Raw genomic sequence first — 20,762 nt, 5'->3', positions numbered from 1 at the left:
TGGGAAACCCGCCCAGCGTGGCCTTTACCCATGACTTCCCTCTGTCACAGAAGGCCCCATGCTAGTCTCAGCTTCCTTCAAGCACAATTGTGGCAGCAGGTGTCTTTTTATTAATCTGCTGTGACCACCGATAGAAAATAAGTAACACGCAGTCTGGGTGCAATTACAGCACTACTCATAGCAACCTGCTCTCTCCCCCACAATGATGCTCAACAGAATGGTCGCGGTCTCTGCTCCAAGCTAGTCGCGCCTGATAATGGTTACTGCGGCATTAACCAACCACACTTAGCATTCCTTCACATTTGCCCACATGCATTTTTAAAATCCGTATTATTTATATGCTCTGGGTCTATGACTCATAACTGAATGAAAAAGACATCTGAAAAATAGCTCTATAACAATAAAAATACTGACAAATGAGGGTCAACCAGCTACCACTGCTAATTATGGTCACCCCTGCAGCCCCCATTGCTGCGTATTTGCAGCTACTCCTATAGTATCTTCATTAAAAATCCAGCATCTCCAGTATCATAACTTACTCACTCTCCCATGCCATTAAAGTTAAATACCATCTCCAGCTCATCATTCTTTACAACTCACAGACTTACTGAAACTTCTATTAATGAGCCCCAAGGAAACATTCCTGAAACAGCAATAACGGAAACTCACATTTCAGGGTATTTCTTAGCAGCTGTAACTGTAGTTAACAAGAACCTACCGACATCCCCTCTTTCTCTGTGCCTTCTGACAGCGAACTGACCATTGAAAAGCCAGGAGGCCTTGAGAAAGAGGGGTTTAGGAAGAATACTGACTTTAGAATCATCCACCTGTCTGTCTGTCCATCTGATCATCCATCCGTCCAGTCATCCATCCATCCATCCATCTAGGCAACAACCCTCTGTCCATCTTTCCATCTCTCCAACCCTCATTAACAAATATTTATTGAGAACATATTATGTGTGGTCACTAGGGACACAGTGGTGAACAAAACAGACATCGGATAAACCTGGGTTGGTGTCATAACTCAGCCACTTATTAAAACGGTGTTTCCTTGTGAAACTTACGTGTTCTCCTGAGCGCCTTTCCTCACCTGTAAATTTGGGTTCTGACTTCTGCTCCACAGTGAAACAGGTTAGAAGAAAGACTGTACTTACATGAAAAAAACACTCAGCCAGTGCCAAGAGCGTAGCAGGTGCTCCCCAAGGGGTAGCTTTGGCAGTTGCGTGTCTCCCCGGTGATTCCTGCCTCCCGTCTTACAGCCACACAGGACAGCCTTTCTGTACCATCTTCACACTTGGCAGCAACAAGGACCTCTAGCGCGACCTGCGCCTGGATTTGGAGCTGAGCCCTGACAAGAGTTGGTGGCACATCTTAGGCTTACCGGTCCCTGAAGAACAAGAGCTCCTTTCCCAGCATTGTCACGGCATCAAAGGACGAGCCGGAGTCACAGAGGTCGGGGATGGACGGATTATGAGGGGAGGCGTGGGGCACCGTGGGCTTCCCTGGGAATGTTTTCCGAGGTCCTAGGATTCAAAGTGACTTGGTCAAAATGGTGCCGAGATCTAGAGTCCCTACACTTCTGCTCCCGAGACCCGCTTTCACGGCATGTGACAAGGGAGCAGAGCACGGCTGTTGACGATGGGCAGACCTGGGCTGGAATCCCAGCTTCACTAGTTCTCTTTCCTGATACAGGCAAATAATTTAACCTCCCTAAGCCGCAGTTTCCTCACAGTAAAATGGGAGAGGGCAATAATGGTACCTATCTCCCAAGGCGTTTGTGAGAATTAAATAATGCCTGAGATGCACTTGGTGGAGTGCTCAGCACATAATAAAAGTTAAAAAAAATGGTGGCTATTATTTTATTATTATGCAAAACTTCTTTGATAGCTACAGATATTCCAAATTAGAAATATACTTTTTTAAATTGCCTCTGATTTTTTTTGTAACTGAGTACTTTTGTTCTTAATATGATTATAACTATGTGTGTCTTCATATTATTTTCATACAACTTCTGGGTGTCCTGCCCTGTGCATAAGCCTTTTTTTTTTAAATGAAGTATGGCTAGTTTACAATGTTGTGTCAATTTCTGGTGCACAGCACAACGTTTCAGTCATACATATACATACATATATTCTTTTCTATTATAGGTTACTACAAGATATTGAATATTGTTCCCTGTGCTATACAGTAAAAACTTGCTGTTTATAAGCTTTTTTCTTAGGCACCCAGGAAAGACTGGGTGAATTCTTGTGGCACTGAAGAACACTGGAGGTGTTAGCTATTGAAAAGCGTCTTCTGGATCCTCTGGGAACGCAGGACCCGCCCCTTGGGAGAGCTGCTGGTGAGTTTTCACGTTCCACCCTGTTCCTGGGACTGTCTGGCAGCTACGGAGGAGGGATGGTCCCAGTGCTTGACCGAGTGTTGTTGTGACCAGAACTGAGGGTCAGGGAAGGAGTGAGGCACAGCCAAGGGCCCATGAAGGGCGAGGGTTGGGCGAGATTGGCGTGGAGAAGGATCAGCAATGGGGTGAAGATCAGAGCGGGGCTGAGCCTCTGGGGAAAGAGCAGAACCTGGAAATTGGTCAGATAGAAATGGGCTGCCATTTCTTAAACATTGACTACGTGCCATACTTTACCAAAGGCTGGGGTGGTTGATGTGTGTGCTTCCTGGCGATGGAAAACCAGGTTTCCGTGTTTTGTTCACCTGTGTCAAAGTGACCTTGTCAAAATAGAAGCATCAGCTCCTGGCTGAGTAGCAGTGGCCATCAGCACGGTGGTGTCTCCAGTTCACAAGGACCCATAAAGGGCAGGCAAGGATTCGGACTGGGTCCTTCTCGGTGGCCAGGGGAACTGCTTTACCTTGGAGTCCTGGGGCCAAGTTTGTAAAATGGAGACATTCACACCCAAGGGCGGAGTGGGACCGACATACACCCTCTCTCTGAAGGGACAGAGCTGGCTGGACACTTCCTGGGATGGAACTGATCTCTTCTGCCCCAGTTCCCTGCAGACTCTGACTGCAGATGTGTGTGCCCATTGCTAGGCAGCAGAGAGCCGGCCAGCACACAGGAAGGCATGGGAGGGGGCAGCTGGGTCTACGCCCTTTTCTAGGCTGAGAAGACGGGGAGAGGCTCCGACAGGTAAAGGGTGAATAATTAGGCTCTGAGGCTTAAGGGAAAGTCAGTTTCCTAGACTCTTCAGCTTTTTATCCATTAAACAAAAAATCTCGAGATCTAATGATGCTTCAGGACTCCTTCCCATGGATTAATGGATTTGCCTTTCCATTAAAGAAAATTGGATGTAGATTTCCTAGTAATCCTTTATTACCTTTGAAACCATCATGATTCCTGTTTTTAGGAAGATAAGGTCATTTATCTACAAATGGATAAGCACCATATATGTGAACCATAAAAGCATCCATCCTCTCCCCGTGTCTAACTCCTGACCTCCACTCAGAAGACACACAAATGAGTGTATTTTCTGTGGCCGTCAAGGGACCAATGTGCTCTGGAGGAAAGCTATAAAGTTTAATTGTACATCTTAGAAAAGATCTACTCATATCTGGTAAAAAAGCTCTTTGTAAGAGGGCACAGCTGGAGCGGTAGTCTCCAGCCTAATCTTTACGTACGCGGGTCACTCCTGGAAAAGTACACTTTCTTTAAAAGGTTGGAGACCTAATGCCTGTCACTTGCAGAGTTTGGGGTTAAGGGAGTGTCGCGACTGTACCGTACAGCGCCTGGATGCCTTTCACGTCGTCCTTGGGGAGGTGGAACCCGTAGGGCCGCTGGTACTTGTAAGTTGGGTACATCAGTGCTGATGGGTCCGTGGAATGGGCCAGGCCCAGGGCGTGGCCAAACTCATGAGCAGCCACGGTGAATAAATTGAAACCTAGACAACGTGAGAGAGAGAAAGCCAGCATCAACCCAGGGTTTTACTTCCACTATCTCCTGCCTTCACAGGAGAGTTTATGCTCAAATCACAGTTTATTCCTTTTCTGTTCGGAACGGGGCTGCTCTAGGTTGGTGGGTTGTTCTGGCAGCTAGCTTTGCTGGCTTTAGCCTGGTTCTTCCCCCCTTGGCTAGGAGGGGTTTGGGGCGGAGGAGGGGGGAAGCAAATCCGTCCGCTTCGCTCACTGTCCATGGTGCTCACTAGGTTGGTAAAGAAGGGCCTTAGAGCTGACGGGGGCAGTGACACCTAGACGTAGGCCACGGGTACTTTACTGGCGCCCTGCTGTTGTAGCCTACTCCCTTTTATCCACACACGGTCCACACTGAAGGTTTCCGGATGACATGCAGAATAGCATGGAACTTTTATACCCATCCCCATTGCACGTCTCAGGAAACCACCGATTCCCTCAGGCCATTTCAAGCCTGTTTCCAAGTACAAGTAAGAAACAAAAAATCTAAATAGTTGAAGGAAAAGAGAGCTGTGCGTTGAGGACGGGGTAGCTGCTTCTTGAGATTACGCGCTAAGAGCCAGAGACCAGACAAGCGTACAGCACGACTGAGGGTGGGTCTTTTCCCTTATGTGTGCCCTTTTGGATTTTTGGCTTACTTGTTTTTCCTAGCCAGCCCCCCTAGTTAAAGGGTGGCTTGGGACGTTGAACCTCAGGGTTTCATGATGGAGGCCCAGAAGAAGGTACAATACTTTCCAGGTTATGATGAATGTGCATATATATACCATTCGTTCCCATAGTCCACTTCTCAGCATTGTCGAAATGTGTATCTCCTCCCAGGCCTTCTCCAGGTGCAAATGCATGGGCGAGAGTCCCTCGAGGCCCATCGAATGGGTAGGAATCCCCGTGATCTAAACAAGCAGGGAGAAACGCCAACAGGTCTTAGTCCTTCTGGCAATTTTTCAGGGGTTCATAACATCGCAGGAAATGAACAGCTTTTTGAATAGTGTTGACCCTTCTCGTGCAAAGAGATTGACTCTCTAATGTTTATTTTTTATAAGAAGCAGCTCACATGCCAATGAGTAATCTGTCCATTGAAAAATTAAAAGGGATATTTTGCATTTTAAAGATGGTAAGCAGTAAAAATTTAAAAAGTTCTTTTGTGGTTGTTTTTATTGCAATGTCTGTTAATTGGCACAAGGCATACCGTAGACTGTCCATGCTGCAGATTACAAAAGGAGAAAGAACAGATGGACATTTTGTAGCAACCTCGTCCACTGACTGGAATGGGAACATTCTGGCACAGTGCCTTTAACATATGATTTGACTAAGACAATTGCAGTAAATCGAACAAGTGTGTGCTTTCTGTTTCTACGGCACAATACAGTACAATTTAAGGAAGTGCCAAAAAAAAGGAGAAAATTTCTGTGTAATTTTGATATGTTTTCATGTGTAAAACTCAAGAAAGCAATCAAGGTGTTTATAAAATTACAACTTTTAAAGCTTAATGTGTTTTTGTTTTATTACCCATATTTAATAAAAAGCTTGTTACAAATGTAATAGAAAAGGAAGAAGAACAAAATGAGGGATGTTGTAGAAGCTACTTTTCACAGTTCTCCAGGATTTTGGTGAGGATACCTTGTTTTATTAAAAAAAAAAAAAAACACCAAAATGAAGTTCTGGTGCCACTGCCCAGGTTTTGGTGCAGGGCTGTTTAGTCCTGGTCAACGTGTGTGTTAGGGGACAGAACACATGTTTGAAAGATCAATATCATTAATATGTGGAATCTAAAAAAAAAAAAAAAGAAAGAAAAAGGAAAAGGAGGACACGATTGAACTCATCTACAAAACAGAAACAGACTCACAGACACAGTAAACAATCTTATGCTTACCAGGGGGAAGGGAGTGGGAAGGGATAAATTTGGGACTCTGAGATTTGTAACTGTTAACTACTAGATATAAAAATAGATGAAAAGAACCCAAATTTCTTCTGAATAGCACATGGAACTATATTCAATATATTGTAATAACCCTTAATGAAAAAGAATATGAAAATGGATATATGTATGTATATATGCATGACTGGGACATTACGTTGTGCACCGGAAACTGACACTGTAACTGACTATAGTTCAATTAAAAAACAGAGGGCGAGCCACGCTGCCCTGCCACGTCACTGGGGGTGGCCTTGGCCCTCCCGGAGGAACAAGACCCACCGTGGGCCAGGTCACACCCCCAGGGCCACCTCTAAAGGGGCCATGCTCAGGACTTGCTTGATCTGCTCTCTCCCAGCTTCTAAGCATGTTTCCCCACTGACATCAGATTAAAACTAAGATCAAGACTTGAAATAACAGGGACACTTAGAAATCTTCTCTGCGAAGGGCAAGTGGCAGTGATTCTCACTGACGCCAGCTCTGAGGACGCTGAGAAGGGAAGGGAATGACAAGGGCTCCACTCCTCACCAAGGGGTGTGGGGGACAGAGAAGAAGGAGGCAGGTCGGAGGCAGGTCTGGCAACTACAAAAGGTGGTCTGCAAGGGTGGGTAGGACGGCAATGCCACTCTCCTAACCAGTGCTGCACGGGGAAGCTGTCAAGGCCGCCACGGAATTAATCCCCTTCAGTGAAGATTCAAGGTGGGAGATGCCTGGCTCATATGGAAGGAGGTATCTGGCGATGGACGTCATTGTGGGGACGGGCTGAGGTCAGGTGGCCTCCTAGCCAAGGGGAAAGCCAGATCTGACAGACTTTGTCCCTAATGGGGCAATGCCACGATGAAAGCGGGTTATGCCGAGTCCCTTCCACAGCTCAGGCTCATGATGACAAGGGAGGTTGACAACCCCTCTGGTTCTGCTTTCTGGCCACACGAAGACCGGTGACCCTGCCACGGTCTTGGCCTCTGCCCATCACACCACTGTATTGGGGAGGGTTGGGCTGATCTCATGGGTTGAATATTGTAGAAGGAAAAGCATTGAAACATTTCTTCTCTGCATTAGTAAACAAAAATCCCAGAAGCACCACAGTACCTCCAGTTTCAAAAGAGATCATAATATCCGCTTCTCCTGCGTTTACTCTAACAAAGCTCAGGGGGACGGCACTGCTCCAGGCCTGCAGGGCCATCTGCACGGCTCTGTCCACTTCTGCAGGCGTCATGGACGGCGTGTACTTGGATATCCTGCGAAAACAGAAGGAACATGCTCTCCCTTCAGTAAGAACGCCTACGTGAAGAAAGAGAGAATTACGTCAAGGCTGTAATAAAAATAAAAATATTGAACATAAATCTACAAGTCAGGTTTCTTTTTCCCCAAAATAATCATTCTTATTTTGCTTTCATATTTGTTACATTACTGAAGCACGGTGAACAATTAGCAAAATGAAGGGGAGAAATGAAAGAGCTGAGATAATCTGGTGCTGAAAGAATTTGGCTTTCCTTGTTTTACATATATATATATATATATATATATATATATATATATATATATATATATATATATCACTCATTTTAAAGAATAACACCGCGGGTAAATTTATGAGTAGCTAAAAAGTCCGTTTTCCCTAAAGTGGTTTTAATTGAGAAGGGATCTCTTTTTCCCCCAAAGGGACTGAAAACTTTCAATTGTGAAAAATAAAAAAGTAAGAATTTTGAGGTATTGCAAATTCTTATTCAAAGCCTGTCAGGTTTTCCCCAGGGCCGTAGGGGATGGTTTTTTCTTAAAATAATGTAGTTCTTAAAGAGGAAGTGTTCACTCGTCACCAGGATGCTCACTTGGACTGAAAAAGGCTTGAGTCTTTCTCATCAAGTCCTGGCGTAATAATGACACCTGAAGGCGGAAAAGTACAGAGCTTTTCAGGCCAATAGCGGGTGGAGACAGCTGGGGTTTCTCTAGGACGTGCTGCTCTGGGGCCCGGGGGCTGGGGGTTCTCGGCAGCAGGTAAAGGAAGGGCGCGAGAAGGGAGCTTCTACCTGGGACCTGGGCTCGGGGGCAGGGAGCAACGGATGCAGAGTTAGAAGTCCGTTCTGTGAGAGCCCACCTTGACAGCAGATACCTCACCCACTTTCTCTCTCTCCAGCTCTCAGTCCAGGCCCTTGCAGGTAGTAGGAGCTTAGCAAACACTTGCTAAATGGAAGAACGAATGAATAAAAACTAGTGTTTTTCTGGGCCTCCTCAGTGGTTCTCAGAACTCAGGACCTGTGAAACTTTTAGGAAGCCTGTTAAACACACAGGCGTGATCGGGAATCTGCATTTTTAACAAGCGTCAGAGATTATTCTGATGCAGGTGGTGCCATCTCAGCTAGAAACCAACAGTGGTAACCCTGGGGGCCCCAGAGGAAGGGGCCAGCTCCCAGGAGAGGGTGGTAAGTAGCTAAACCCCAGCAACGGAGCAGGAAGGAATAAGGAGATATTTAACTCCACGGATCAGGGCCAAGAGAAGGGAGTTACAGTGTCCAAGGGGGAACCAGCAAGAATCCTTAAAGGAACTGTCTCATGCTTTCACAACATGCCAAGCCTACTGCATAGAATGAATCTGTGATTTTTCATGACTCTATGGAGTTAGTATCTCGAACATCTCTCACGTGTTAGCTGAGTTATCCACACGCACAGAGCTGACTGTGTGTGTTGGGCTGAAGAAGACAGAGACGGAGAAGGAGCGAAGCAGAAAGGAAGGGCACGTGGAGAGAAGCCCTGACCCAGGGACCGGAGGCTCATAAAGCAGTGGTGGTAACCGCTGATGTCCTGTGAGCACACACTAAGTGCTAGACACTGTTCTCAGCACTTTTTTTCCTTTTTTTAAAAAATACATTTTTATTAAAATATAGTCAGTTTACAATGTTGTGTCAATTTCTGGTGTGCAGCACAATGCTTCAGTCATATAGGAACATACATATATTCGTTCTCATATTCTTTTTCACCATAAGTTACTACAAGATATTGAATATGGTTCCCTGTGCTCTGCAGTATGAACTTGTTGTTTATCTGTTTTATATATAGTAGTAGTATCTGCAAATCCCGAACTTCCAATTTATCCCTTCGCACCCCCTTCCACCCCTGGTAACTGTAAGTTTGTTTTCTATGTCTGAGTCTGTTTTTGTTTTCTAAATAAGTTCATTTATCTTTTTTCTTTTTTTTAAGAGTCCACGTATAAGTGATATCATGTGGTATTTTTCTTTCTCTTTCTGGCTGACTTCACTTAGAATGACATTCTCCAGGTCCATCCATCGCAACAACCTTCAGAGGTAATAGTAATGATCTGTGTGTCACAGCTAGATGGGACTCAAGCCCCGTTCCTTACTGCCCCAAAGCTTCTGCACGTAAGCACTGTGTTATATTTTGTCTTTTTTTTTAATCTCCTGGGCTGTGTTAGAAGGAGTTACCCTGAGATCAAACAGCTATACAGGGTATTAAGATAGTCTCTAGTGGGTTTTTGCTTTTGTTTTTGTTCATTCAGGGGGAAGGAGGGTTGTTCAGGAGCAAGTGGATGGCAGGGTGAGTGTGCTGAGGTGGTGTGAGGGCTGCCCTCCCAAAGGTACGATCACAAGCATACTGTACTTCTCTAAGTCCCAAATTAGCTTGCTCTATCCCCTTTACATAATCAGACTAAAATTCTATGACACAGTTTATTTTAAGAAATGATGAGAAAGACTTCCCGAGTTTATATAAAATTTTCCTGTCTTACCCTTAATCATCTCAGAATGTCTTGTGTGTTCCATTCCTTAATGGATGTTTCTTTCCCCAATGCTTTAATTTTTGTGGAAAGCTTGCGCTTAAGCCGACTGATAATTGTGTTCAGAGCGCCACCTTATGGACTTAATGGCTCATAGCAACTAACAAGTGGGCTATGGGACTCCTCTTGCCAGTCTTCTTGGATCACAGGGACTCACTGGTGTCCTGGTTCAGTTTAACAAGCGGTTCTATGACCAAAACTCCTCATTTGTGGGGTCTGCTGATTTCTGTATTGTAAATACACTCATCTAGGGATAATTTCAAGCTACTAACTTGCCATCAGTGAACGTAAAGTTGGGAGATGAACCCATGATTTCCATCGTATAGATAAGAGATGTCATGAACATAGATTGTAGCAAGATGTAGCGTGATAATTAAAAATCAACGTTTTCTTTACCTTTGCTTTTTCGTTGTATATAACTTATATATATAGATTTTAATATACAATATGATATCTATATACTTAATGGTAAGTTTATATAATTTAGCTTTTAATACTGGCTGTGCTTAGCCACCGGCTCCCAAAATTCTGGGAAACTTAACAACCGGCTGCAAAATGCCCGAAAATGTAAGGATTGGCTCCTCTCATCTGTGAGGGGCCAGCTCCAACACCCCACCGCGGGGATTCTTTTAACAGTTTAGTCTTTCCGTCTCTCCAGATGCCAACCAGATGTGCTCAGCCTGCAAACGCAATGCGATCCTGACCCGGCCTGGCTCTCCACTGCCTCAGAATAAAGTCCAAACCGCGGAGCCTCCTTCTAGAGGCCCCTCGGGCTGCTGCTCGGGTCTCACTCCGCACACCCTGCTCCCGCCTCACTCCGCACACCCTGCTCCCGCACCCTGTGCTCTGGCCGCGGCACTGCGCCTTGCCCTGCACACCAAGCCCCGTTTGCCTGGGCTCCTTTTCTACTGGGAAAACCTCTAACGTTAGGGAGCGGAAAAATACAAACGGAGCCCCCACCCCCTCCGCCCGCCCCTTTCTCTAAGCATCCTCTCCCAGGCAGGCGCAAGGCCCACAGGTGCGGCAGCATCCGCCTGCCTCCAGCCCCACCTGCAGGCGGACGGGCAGGCGGGCACCGGGGAAGGAGGTCTGGGGAGGAGGCCAGTGCTGGTTCCGCAAACGGATGCGGGCCTCTGGGCCAGAATTCTGGCCTGAGTACCCAGAGCACAGAGAGGGTGTAGATTCTGGTTGGCTGTGTCCCCTTGGACCACGGAGAATCCTTCATTGCCGGGGGCAGGAGGAGGCCAGAGGATGGCCAGGCGGGGGCCACGCTCAGGTGTGGAGGCGGCGGGAAGTTAAGGTGAGAGATGGGGTAGCCTGGGGCTGGGAGAAGACTAGCTCCTTCTTGACCTTCAAGTCAGGCTCGTCACTGGCTGGTGCCTGGGCGACTTGGTAGCTCCCTCTATGTGCTGCCACCGTTCTCTGCTTAGACCTGCAGTTTCACATTTACTGTGACTGTTTCGTGTGTCTCCTCCCCCGAAGGACGGTGAGTTCCCTGAGGTCAGGGAAAGTGAGCTACTCACCTTTCTATCTCCAAGACTGAATGCCTATGGTAGACATTTAATAAATGGCCAATAAATTATTTTTGGAATTAATAAAAAATTTTAATTTATTAGTAGCTGAGTTTGATGACTTGATTTGGAATATTGTTTTAAGAGAACGGGTTGGTACTGTCAGTTTATTAATTCTAGACTAGATAGTTTTTCTTTAAAGATAAATGTGTTGTCGCTAGTTGCTATAATTGTTTGTAATGCCTAAAATGGCCAGCGATTATGAGGTCACATTTTCTAGCGAATTCTCCATTGTTGTTGGCCAGAGATTTGACCTAAATAGTTCTTATTCTTTCTCATGATTGTGATGAATCATGATTTTTTTTTTCCTCCAGCAAAAATGAGGGTTATTCAGGACCAGCAGAGAATTGCAACTCGGGGTCTGCAACCTGGGTGAGCCCCGTGCAAGGCCCCACCCAGCAAGGGCGGAAAAACACGTTGTTAGAGGAAAAGAGGAAGTGGGGCTGAATCGTGATTTTTACACAGATCACAAGGAAGATAGAAGAGAAGAAAAGAGAGGGAGCGAGAGAGAGGCTGTTTCTCTCCGAATTTGGAAAGACTCGATCGCATTACCTGTAGGTTAAAGTATTTTTTTTCCATTTGGGTTCACCTGGGAAGAGGCGGTAGTTAGCCACGTCGGGAACTCCGCAGCGAGGCCTCTTAATCACATCCATCGTGGCCCGGTCCAACTTGCCCGTGACTCGGAGGCCAAAGAACTGCTGTAGCTCCTTAATCTTCTTCACCATGGAGTTGCTGCCTCTCGCAGCCATCTCGCCAAGCGGGTGTCCTCCTTTCTTCGTGTAATACTTGTCGAGGTAGGCCTGGAACGGAGAGGCAGGCTGACCCCCGCAGCATGAGCTCTGGGCAACGCCGCGCTCGGGCGAGACAGGGCCAGGCTTCTGGATGTGCTGAAGGCAGTGTGCAGGGCGTAGCCCCATGTTCGAAAAAACTAGATAGATTTGCATAGATAAAGCTTAAATAGGTAGATGCCAAATTATTAATGATGATTGTCTTTGGGTGGGGAGATCTTAGATTTTTTTTAATTTGTGTGCATTTTGTCTTTTTTTTTTTTCCTACAATGAATAGTTATTTTAAGAGGGAAAAATCATGGAAGGAAAATAGTATGAACATTTCCCTCATGGACCATTTATTTGTCAGTGAAGTCTTTACCACTTTGCATAATGAAGAGTATCCTACTTCTGGTGTCATACTTTCATTACACATTATGCAAAGCCCACATGTCTTTAACTCTCCAAGGCCTTTTATTGAAGCCTGTCATCCTCTACAAAGGCTCAGGGTCAATCTGTTTCCCAGCTGAGGCTTTTAATGCATTCCGATGTGTTCAAAATGTGGGGTGCAACTTATTTTCAAAGGACGGGTTTCCTAGGGCTGGCTAGGCTCAGATAAGATTAACCACAAATTAAAAAGCTTTCATTTGCACATAAAGGCTTCAAACCCCTAATATATCACTCAAAACACTTTCTGTGACTTCTCCGGTGAAGTGAGTGAGACAGGGTCCTATACATAAATACAGCGTTGCAGCCTACTGTTGGCCCAGAAATTTCACCAGCTTTTTTCAGGAAAACAAAAAGCAGCTAAAGATTTATATCTATATTTTATTAAATATAAACTCTTATATTTATATATTACTAAAGGTACATGTTTATTGTTAAGAAATATATTATTTATCTATCCTATTAACTTCATATTCATGTTATATATTTTATTATATTCTATATAAATTATGCATATTATTCATTTATATGTTTTATATGCATATTTACACATATAAATAATAAAACAGTGGAAGCAACCTTAACATCTAACAGTAAGAAATTTGTTATATATATTTTTAATATTGCTGTGAAGTAATTCTAGGCCTCTGCTAATATCATGTTTTTGAAAACTATTTAATGGCGTGAAATAATGCACTCAGTATAATGACAATATACTGAGAAAAGCAGAACTGAAATCTTTATACAGATTATAGTCATAATTTCATTAATAAAACAAACCATATAATATATACATATTATGCTTATGTTCATTATACCTGTATATTAATATAATAATGATAACATGTATATTAACATTTAAAATTAAGGCATTAATCAAGATATCGATAATTAATATATATAATTTATGATGAGCATGAATAACATAAGTAATGGAAGGAACTATGTCTGAAGATTAATCTTGTTTGCCTCAGGGTTGTAAAATTATGGGTGACAATTCATTCTTTCTCCTTTCCTTTACCCCAAAGTTTTCTGCTATGAACCTGGACTGCAACTGTTAGGGGAAAAAAGGAAAAGGAGTGAGACTCGCTCCCTTCTTTGGACGAGATGCTCTGTGTTCGTCCTGTGGGGCAGCCGAACCTTACACCTTGCCCTGCTTGTGAGACGACTTCACTCCCTGGCGGTCGTTTCTTGTAAAAATCTTGGTGAGATGAGATCCCGAGAGGAGGAAAAGGTCAAGGCACCTGAAGCCCAGAGGAGGGGCCCTGAACGGAAGGTGTGACTATCTGCTCTTCCATTTCCAACTCTGGGTTAGGCCATCTTACTTAAGTAAGCGCTTTATGTTTCTGATCTTTTTGGCAAGATGTTGATTCTCTGAGCCATTCTGCTTGCTCGAGGTGATGCTGGGGGAATGCGACTCTCATGGTCGGTCTGAATCACACTCTTCAGAGGTAAGCTCTGTGCAGAAGACCAGATGCTCTGTGTTTTCTGAGACCATTTTGATTTCAAATATTTTGTTCCCTTGTTAGCTTATGAGTTACACTGACACTCTAAATTCTAATTTTGATTTCACAAAATATGGTCACATAAGAAGATGCTTATGGTAATATTAAGGGAAAAGGGGTTTACAACTATGATTATAGTCTAAGCCACGTTTGTAAATAAAAGTGTGTCATATGGGTACAGATATAGGTAAATACAGTAACAAACTTGGACTGGGGGAGGAAGTGGGGTGGGGGCTGCCAAAAGCTCAAGTATCAAGAAAAATATTTAATGTGATATTTTTGGAAAAAATTCAAAATGAATGCAGAAAATCTATGATGGACAAAATATCAAAATTTTAAATAAAAACAGAGTCCAAGCCGGTGTCACTCCCTTGCCCTAGTCCCAGCCTGAGTTATAGAAAGAGTTTTGAAAAAATGTAGACTAAAGGATTAACAGTGCTTGTATTTTAGTGATGGAACTGAGAATAATGCTTTTTTGAGTTATATATGTTTAACAGTTTTTTTTTGGCTGTGAGCATAAATAATTTTTACAATAAAATTTTTTTTTCATGAAAACATGCATAAGATAGTTGACCTGCGGTTCAAAAGGTTTGAGGCCAGTGGGAGGAGATAGGACTAAAACCACCCTTAGTGAAGTGAAGGTAAAATGAGAAACCATTTCTACCTAAAAGGAGAACAAGGATTGGTTACTGCAGGGATACTGGTGAGCTGCCCCTACCGGGTGTGCCCACGGGATGTGGTACTTGCACCTGTCACGTGGCGCCATCATCCACTGCCGTGGCGTCATGCTCACCTGCCGGGGCTCAAGCTCCTTCCTGCTGGGCATCGTGACTCTTCCACAGATACAGACCCTGGCCTGACACTGTTCTCGGCGCATAGTAGGTGTTCAGTCACTATTCAAGAGCTTATTCGTTAGACCAAATATGAAAATATGTTTCTTTGAAGAATTATCTGATCTTCTGAGGTGCTGAGAACCCAAATTATTCTGGGCACATTCCTGCCAAAGTTACTGACAAGATTTTAGTGTATTTTTCAGAGTCCAAATGTTCAGTTAGGCACACGGATGTGCACAGACCTGATTATGGGCCTGGGTCAACGATTTCAGGACCCCCAAGAATCATTTCAGCTGCCTGCCTTCCACACTCCTCCATCGGTAAAAGCACAGGAGTCTGTGGTTGGCAATCGGGTGGTCCTCCTTCGCTTCTCTACCAGTGGTTGATAGACAGGAATACCAGAGGCCGAGAGGGTCAGTCCCAGAAGCCAGGGGCCCCGGTCTCCCTCCCATCTCTTCTTTTTTTTTTTTTTAAATTGAGGTATAGTCAGTTTACAATGCTGTGTCAATTTCTGGCATAAAGCACAATTCTTCATTCATACGTGAACATAGATACATTCATTTTCATATTCTTTTTCACCGTGAGCTACTGCAAGATATTGAATATATTTCTCTGGTGCTATACAGTATTAACTTGTTTATCTATTTTAATGCACCAGTCAGTGTCTGCAAATCTCTTTCAGGGCACTTTCCTAGCGTTTTTCCTGAGTTAAGAGCTTAGCTCTCAGATTTATGTGTGCAAGGATGAGGTGAAGTTCAAGATATGGTTTCTTCAACATTTCTTTCAGTTTGGGCTAAGTCACAGAAATGGAGTAGTGAGAATTTTTTTGCTGTGTGATAAACCTTAGGTTCTAACAAGTTTGGGCAATTCCTTTAATTTCTTTTGGTATCAACTTTCTTATCTATAAAGTGGGACTGGTGTCTTCCTTACTGACCACCCCAGTGAGGAGCCAGCGTGAAGATGCTTTCAAATGTATTTTGATATATTTAAAGTGCATATACCCTTTTACTCATTAATTCCACTTCTGGAAATCCATCTTGAAAAAAAAATCCTTTAAATTAGGCTGTACAAAGATGTACAAAGATGTTCGTAGAAACATTACTCATTTGGAAATAATCTATGTGTCCAACAAAAGAAATGGTTAAATGAATTATAACTCACTTATATTCTGGAATATTTGTAACTCTTTAAAATGATGTTTATTGAAATTGTATAAAAATCAAAATTTTGTTATGACATAATGATCAGAAAGGTAAGAACCAAATTCTGAATATAATAATTGAAAAATATCTTTATGCACAGAAAGTAAAATGGTAGTTAAAGCACCTGGATTTAACAGTTTGTATTTGGAAGGTTTTATTTTATTATTATTATTTTAAAATTTTTATTTATGTTTATACTTTGGGGGAATTTAGGTTTATTTATTTATTTATTAGCATTTATTTATTTATTTATTTAAATGGAGGTACTGGGGATTGAACCCAGGACCTCGTACATGCTAAGCACACACTCTATCACTGAGCTATACCGTCCCCCCATTTTCCTTTTTATTCTCTTTAATTATGAGTTCATAATAATGTAATAATGAAAATTTGTATTATTTTAAGGACAATTTAACAGCCTGTTTTAATGTTGTATTGATATTACTAATTTTTTTAAAAAGCAAACAAAAAAGAATAAAACCTTGGATTATGGGGCTAAGCACTTCATCACTGCATCATTTTTGAAGCCTTTATGCTAACTAACCAAGTCAAAATTTAAAGGATACAGTGGGCATTAAATAAATCGGCTAAAAACCTGTTTATCTTTTTAAGCATAGATTATATTATCGCGTCCATGGGTTTAGGAAGAAGCATTGTAGTATTTGGAAACGTTGCCTGCCTGGAGTTTCCAGGCACAAGAAACTGTTCTCTCACAGCGAGCGATCTAGAAAGAAGAAAGCAGTGCAGTGCAGGGGGTGCTTAGCCTGAGCTGGGCCCCCAGGCCTGGCCTGACGCTGGGGCGCTGGGACTCAGCCAGCACCCTCTTGCTGCACTAGCCCAACGTCAGCACGAGCCCCTCCACCTCCCAGGCTGCTGCACTGGCTCTTTCCTCTGCCTGGACTGCTCTGTCTCCAGACCTTCACATGACTGTGACATTCAGGGTCATCTCAAATGTCGCTTCCTCCGAGAAACCTTCCTGGACTACTCAGGTGCAAAGGCCTCCTGTCACCCACCCCCTGCTCCCCGGTCCCAGTAACTCTCTATTATCCTGGTTAATTTATTTTCCACTATCACTTAGCACTTTCTGAAATAATCTTGGGCCCTTGTTATTGACTTGTTTATCGTTTCCCAGCATCTTCCCACCTCCTCCATCATCCCCATGTACATGCTGAAAGGACAGGGACTTGGCTTGTTTTGTTCACTGAGATTTCTCCAGTGCTTAGAACCGACCCTGGCCCAGAGCATCTGGTAAGCATTCAGTCCATAGCTGCTGAATGAATGAACTTAAGCTATTTTGTGAACTAAATCTACCTTCGTGTCATTTCATTTGTTGTATTGTAAGGCTGCCTCAGTTGGATACTTCCATAAATGCTAAGGTTCCTTTCTAGCCTCTGGGATCCACTTTGGAGATTTGCCCAGCTCACTCCAGCCTGCTGTGGTGTGATACTTGCTCCCGCCCAGGGCTGATGCCCGGGGCCACTACAGGCAGGAGAAGGTCTGTCTGCAGGTGGAAGGTGTTGACAAGCTTCCTTGCTGCTTGGTCGAAGGTCTTGCAGAGAGTGTGTCATAAGGGAGACTGAGGTGGGCTGACTAATTTTGGAGAGGAAGAAGTAAATGGTCATTAAAGACCCCCAACATTTTAAGAACACTTAATTCTTTCCAAATACCCCAAGCAAGGATGGCTTTTCCCAGGACTAGCTGTCCTTATTCCTGCAGAGACCACTGGGGGTGGCAGAGGGTGGGTGGTGGTCAGCTAATTGTTTTCTCTAAATGTTGATAGTTAATATTTTTGGTTTCATTATGTGGTTTCCGCCCTCATGGTACAAAAGCGGTAACAGATGATATGTAAATGAACAGGTGAGGCCAGTTGGGATCTGATGACCATAGGTGACCTGAGCCTGGACAAAATCCCCGTCTTCGGCCACCCCTGATCAGTTCTGGCCCCAGCATGGCTCTTCTTCTGGAGGTCACAAATTATATCTGGGGAGAAGGGATGCAAAGCTTGGTGGCACCAGGAAAATACAGTTTGAAATAGGCCCCCACCCCCCACCGCACCGTGTCCTGAGATACGCTATTTGGAATTTAGTTCATCTGAAAGCAGGCTCCCATCAAAGGCAGTTCAATTTAACAGGTCTGTACTTGGCAGCCACTATGCTGCTTATATGCAGGGCTGATATTCAAACTGTTTAACGACTGGGGGGGGGCAGGGGGACTGGCCAATTTAGAGTGGACAAATGGTGTGAACAGTCGGGAGGGGCACTCCGGTGTGGTTGGGACAAAATTAGCTCTACGCTGCTCTTCACACAGGTGAAGCCTGGCAGGCGGAAAGCAACCCTGAGGCAACTGCCGACACGCTATGGTTTTGATTGACACTTAAAAAAGAGACCCTCCTGTAAAAAATATCTTATCTACACGCCTCTCATGAATGTTGGAAACGCCATCACTGGAGACTCGTTTCTTCAGGTTTAAGATCGCCACCTTCCTTTAAGTGCCCGAAAAACACTTGGAAGCAAATATACTTTGAATCACTTTGAGTCACACTTCATTTTTGCAGAAATTCTAGTATGAATTCTTTGTATCAGATCCTCTCCAGCAGTCAACCGGGAGAGATTTGAAAAGAGGGACATACAGAAAGTGTAAGTAAATTAGGTGCTTGGGGCATATGCTTTAGAGAGGAAGGACCCTCACGTGAGAAGTAGGTAGGCGCCCAGGAAAAACTTGGTTCGCTCCGAATTTTAATAAAGCTTGTCCTGAGTACAAGAACCATTTTTCAAATAAATGAACACAGGAAATTTTTCTGTTGTGATCATTGGGATGCTTAGCCCTAAATTTCCCAGCCATCTCTACTGTGCAAATCTGTCTTTTTGTTATGCATGTATTTTTTGCAAGCCACCTCAAATTCTGTGTGCAGCGAGATACCTGGATAGATCCTTCTTCATTGATGTATGCAATCACGCAGCACTGGTGCCCAGCCGGCCCCAGACACCAGCCTTAGCTGCCCAGGAGATGGTATCCATTAGACTTCAGTGGACTTAGAAGATGATTTCAAAACCATAACAGATTTTCCTTATTTTCTCATGATCCCCTTTAGGTTTCTTGGGGGGTAGGAGGAGGGAAGAGGGAATTGTGCAAAGATTCACAAACCTGTGCGAGATGGTAGTTGTTCCTTGAGGTCCTGGGGGTGGCTGCAAATAGGGAGGGGGCTGCAGAGGAAAACTTCAGAGCCGTGACGAGGAGGACAGCGAGGCCAGATGCAGGGAGCACCTTCATCTCCTCAGGGTAGCTTGGTAATTATATCAGCCTGGGGGACGACAGACCGTGCACGTTGGCACTTCGGCCTTGAGCTGCTTTTATAGAGTTGAGCAGGTCTGGGCCCTCAGAGCAAGGATGATTCATGTCTCAAAAGCTAATTATACAGCTCCCTTCTCCCCTGATGACGGGGTAACACGACGGTACGCAGGAGTCAGGGTAAGCTTCATCCTTTGAGATTTCCCCAGTCGCAAAAGAACTAAAAACAGGGTCACTTTTAATGCCATGGGTTGGCGACTTACACAAATTGGAGTGAACTTGATTCCTCTGGACCCAACTCAGTGGAAGCGTTTGATTGGTCTCAGTTCCGGGCCTCTTCCATTCCGCTTGCAGAAAAGGTAAATGAGTGGAAGACCATTGAATTTGTCCCCCGTCATTCTGGGCTCCTCACACATTCAGTCCCATCACCTGTATCTTCTGCAGCCACTTCGACATTTCTCAGAAATGAAGGCTGCTTATAATGATGGTTCTGGGACACGTAAGATCCTGAATCATCGAGGAAACATTCCATTATTCCGTGCTGACTTAGGGTGGAAAGTGCACTGAGAACTGTTAGAAAGCTTTTGAAGTCAACACAAGAGAGATGTTCTCGGTTAAGCAAAGCATCGCACAGAACGCCCCGTTCTCTGTGCGGTCCGGCTGAGTGGCACCATGGATCCTGATGTAGAGATAACGGGGAGAAATGCTGCAAAAGCACTTTGGCATCAGAAAAACTGAGATTAAAGTCTGTTTAAGATACTTCCTAGCTGTGTGACCTCGGGCAAGTTATTTAACCTCTCTGAACGTTAGGTTCTTTTAATCCGCAAAAGACTGATAGCCATACTGTGTGTCACAGAGGTAACTCGCATGGCGTCTGCAGGTGTCACTTGCATCCAGCAGACCTGAGAGTTCAAGTCCTGGTTCTGACCCTTGTCGTATAATTTTGAGCATGTTACCCACTCTCTTTTAGTTGTTGTATTTTTGTCTGTAAAATAGGGCAAAAAAAAAGACCCACTTTGAAGAATTGTCTTAAAGGAGTAAACCAGGTCATAACCAAGCCCTCAGAAGAGCACTCAGGAGATGTTAGCTCGTACCTCTTACCAAATCATGTTCAATTTATCTTTTTACTTTGGTACCAGGCATCAGGGAGGCTTTTAATTAATTTTTTTATAAACGGATGAGAGGATGACTCAATCAGTGATCCTCAAAATGTGATTCCCGGACCAGCAGCGTTACTATTACTGGCGAACTTATTGGAAATGCAGCTTCTCAAGCCCCACCCAGACCTACTCACTCAGAAACTGTGGGAGGGGGCCCAGAGGACTGATGTTAACAAGCCCCCCCAGGTGTTTCTGATGCACATGCTAAAGGTGGAAAAATCACTGCAGTAGTTGAGCAAACAGGATTATGAAGTATGGGATGGAATGGAAAAAAAAAACTGTATACAAAGTGACAAGACCATCCCAGGCACAGAAAGCGTTCTGCACCGCCCTTGCTCTCTATAGCAGCGTGTTTCAGTGGTGACACACCTGCTTTTT

At 44.2% G+C, this 20,762-nt stretch overlaps 1 protein-coding gene across 1 annotated transcript in view; it reads right to left on the bottom strand.

Moving 5' to 3' along the window:
* Positions 1–19,213, bottom strand: part of MMP20 (matrix metallopeptidase 20) — a 53,033-nt gene extending 33,820 nt beyond the window's left edge. The window contains exons 1-6 of the mRNA XM_006206699.3: positions 19,081–19,213; positions 11,735–11,982; positions 6,914–7,062; positions 4,677–4,802; positions 3,723–3,884; positions 1,382–1,523 (exon numbers count right to left, since the gene is read on the bottom strand). Of these exons, the coding sequence (XP_006206761.1) occupies positions 1,382–1,523; positions 3,723–3,884; positions 4,677–4,802; positions 6,914–7,062; positions 11,735–11,982; positions 19,081–19,206 (953 nt within the window). The 5' untranslated portion in view covers positions 19,207–19,213. The remainder of the gene's footprint in view (positions 1–1,381; positions 1,524–3,722; positions 3,885–4,676; positions 4,803–6,913; positions 7,063–11,734; positions 11,983–19,080) is intronic.
* Positions 19,214–20,762: the final 1,549 nt, after the last annotated feature.

This window comes from Vicugna pacos, chromosome 10 (genome assembly GCF_048564905.1).
Source record: "Vicugna pacos chromosome 10, VicPac4, whole genome shotgun sequence".
NCBI classification, from domain to species: domain Eukaryota; kingdom Metazoa; phylum Chordata; class Mammalia; order Artiodactyla; family Camelidae; genus Vicugna; species Vicugna pacos.
Note: the sequence above shows the minus strand (reverse complement) of the source record. Positions and strands in the feature narration are given on the sequence as shown.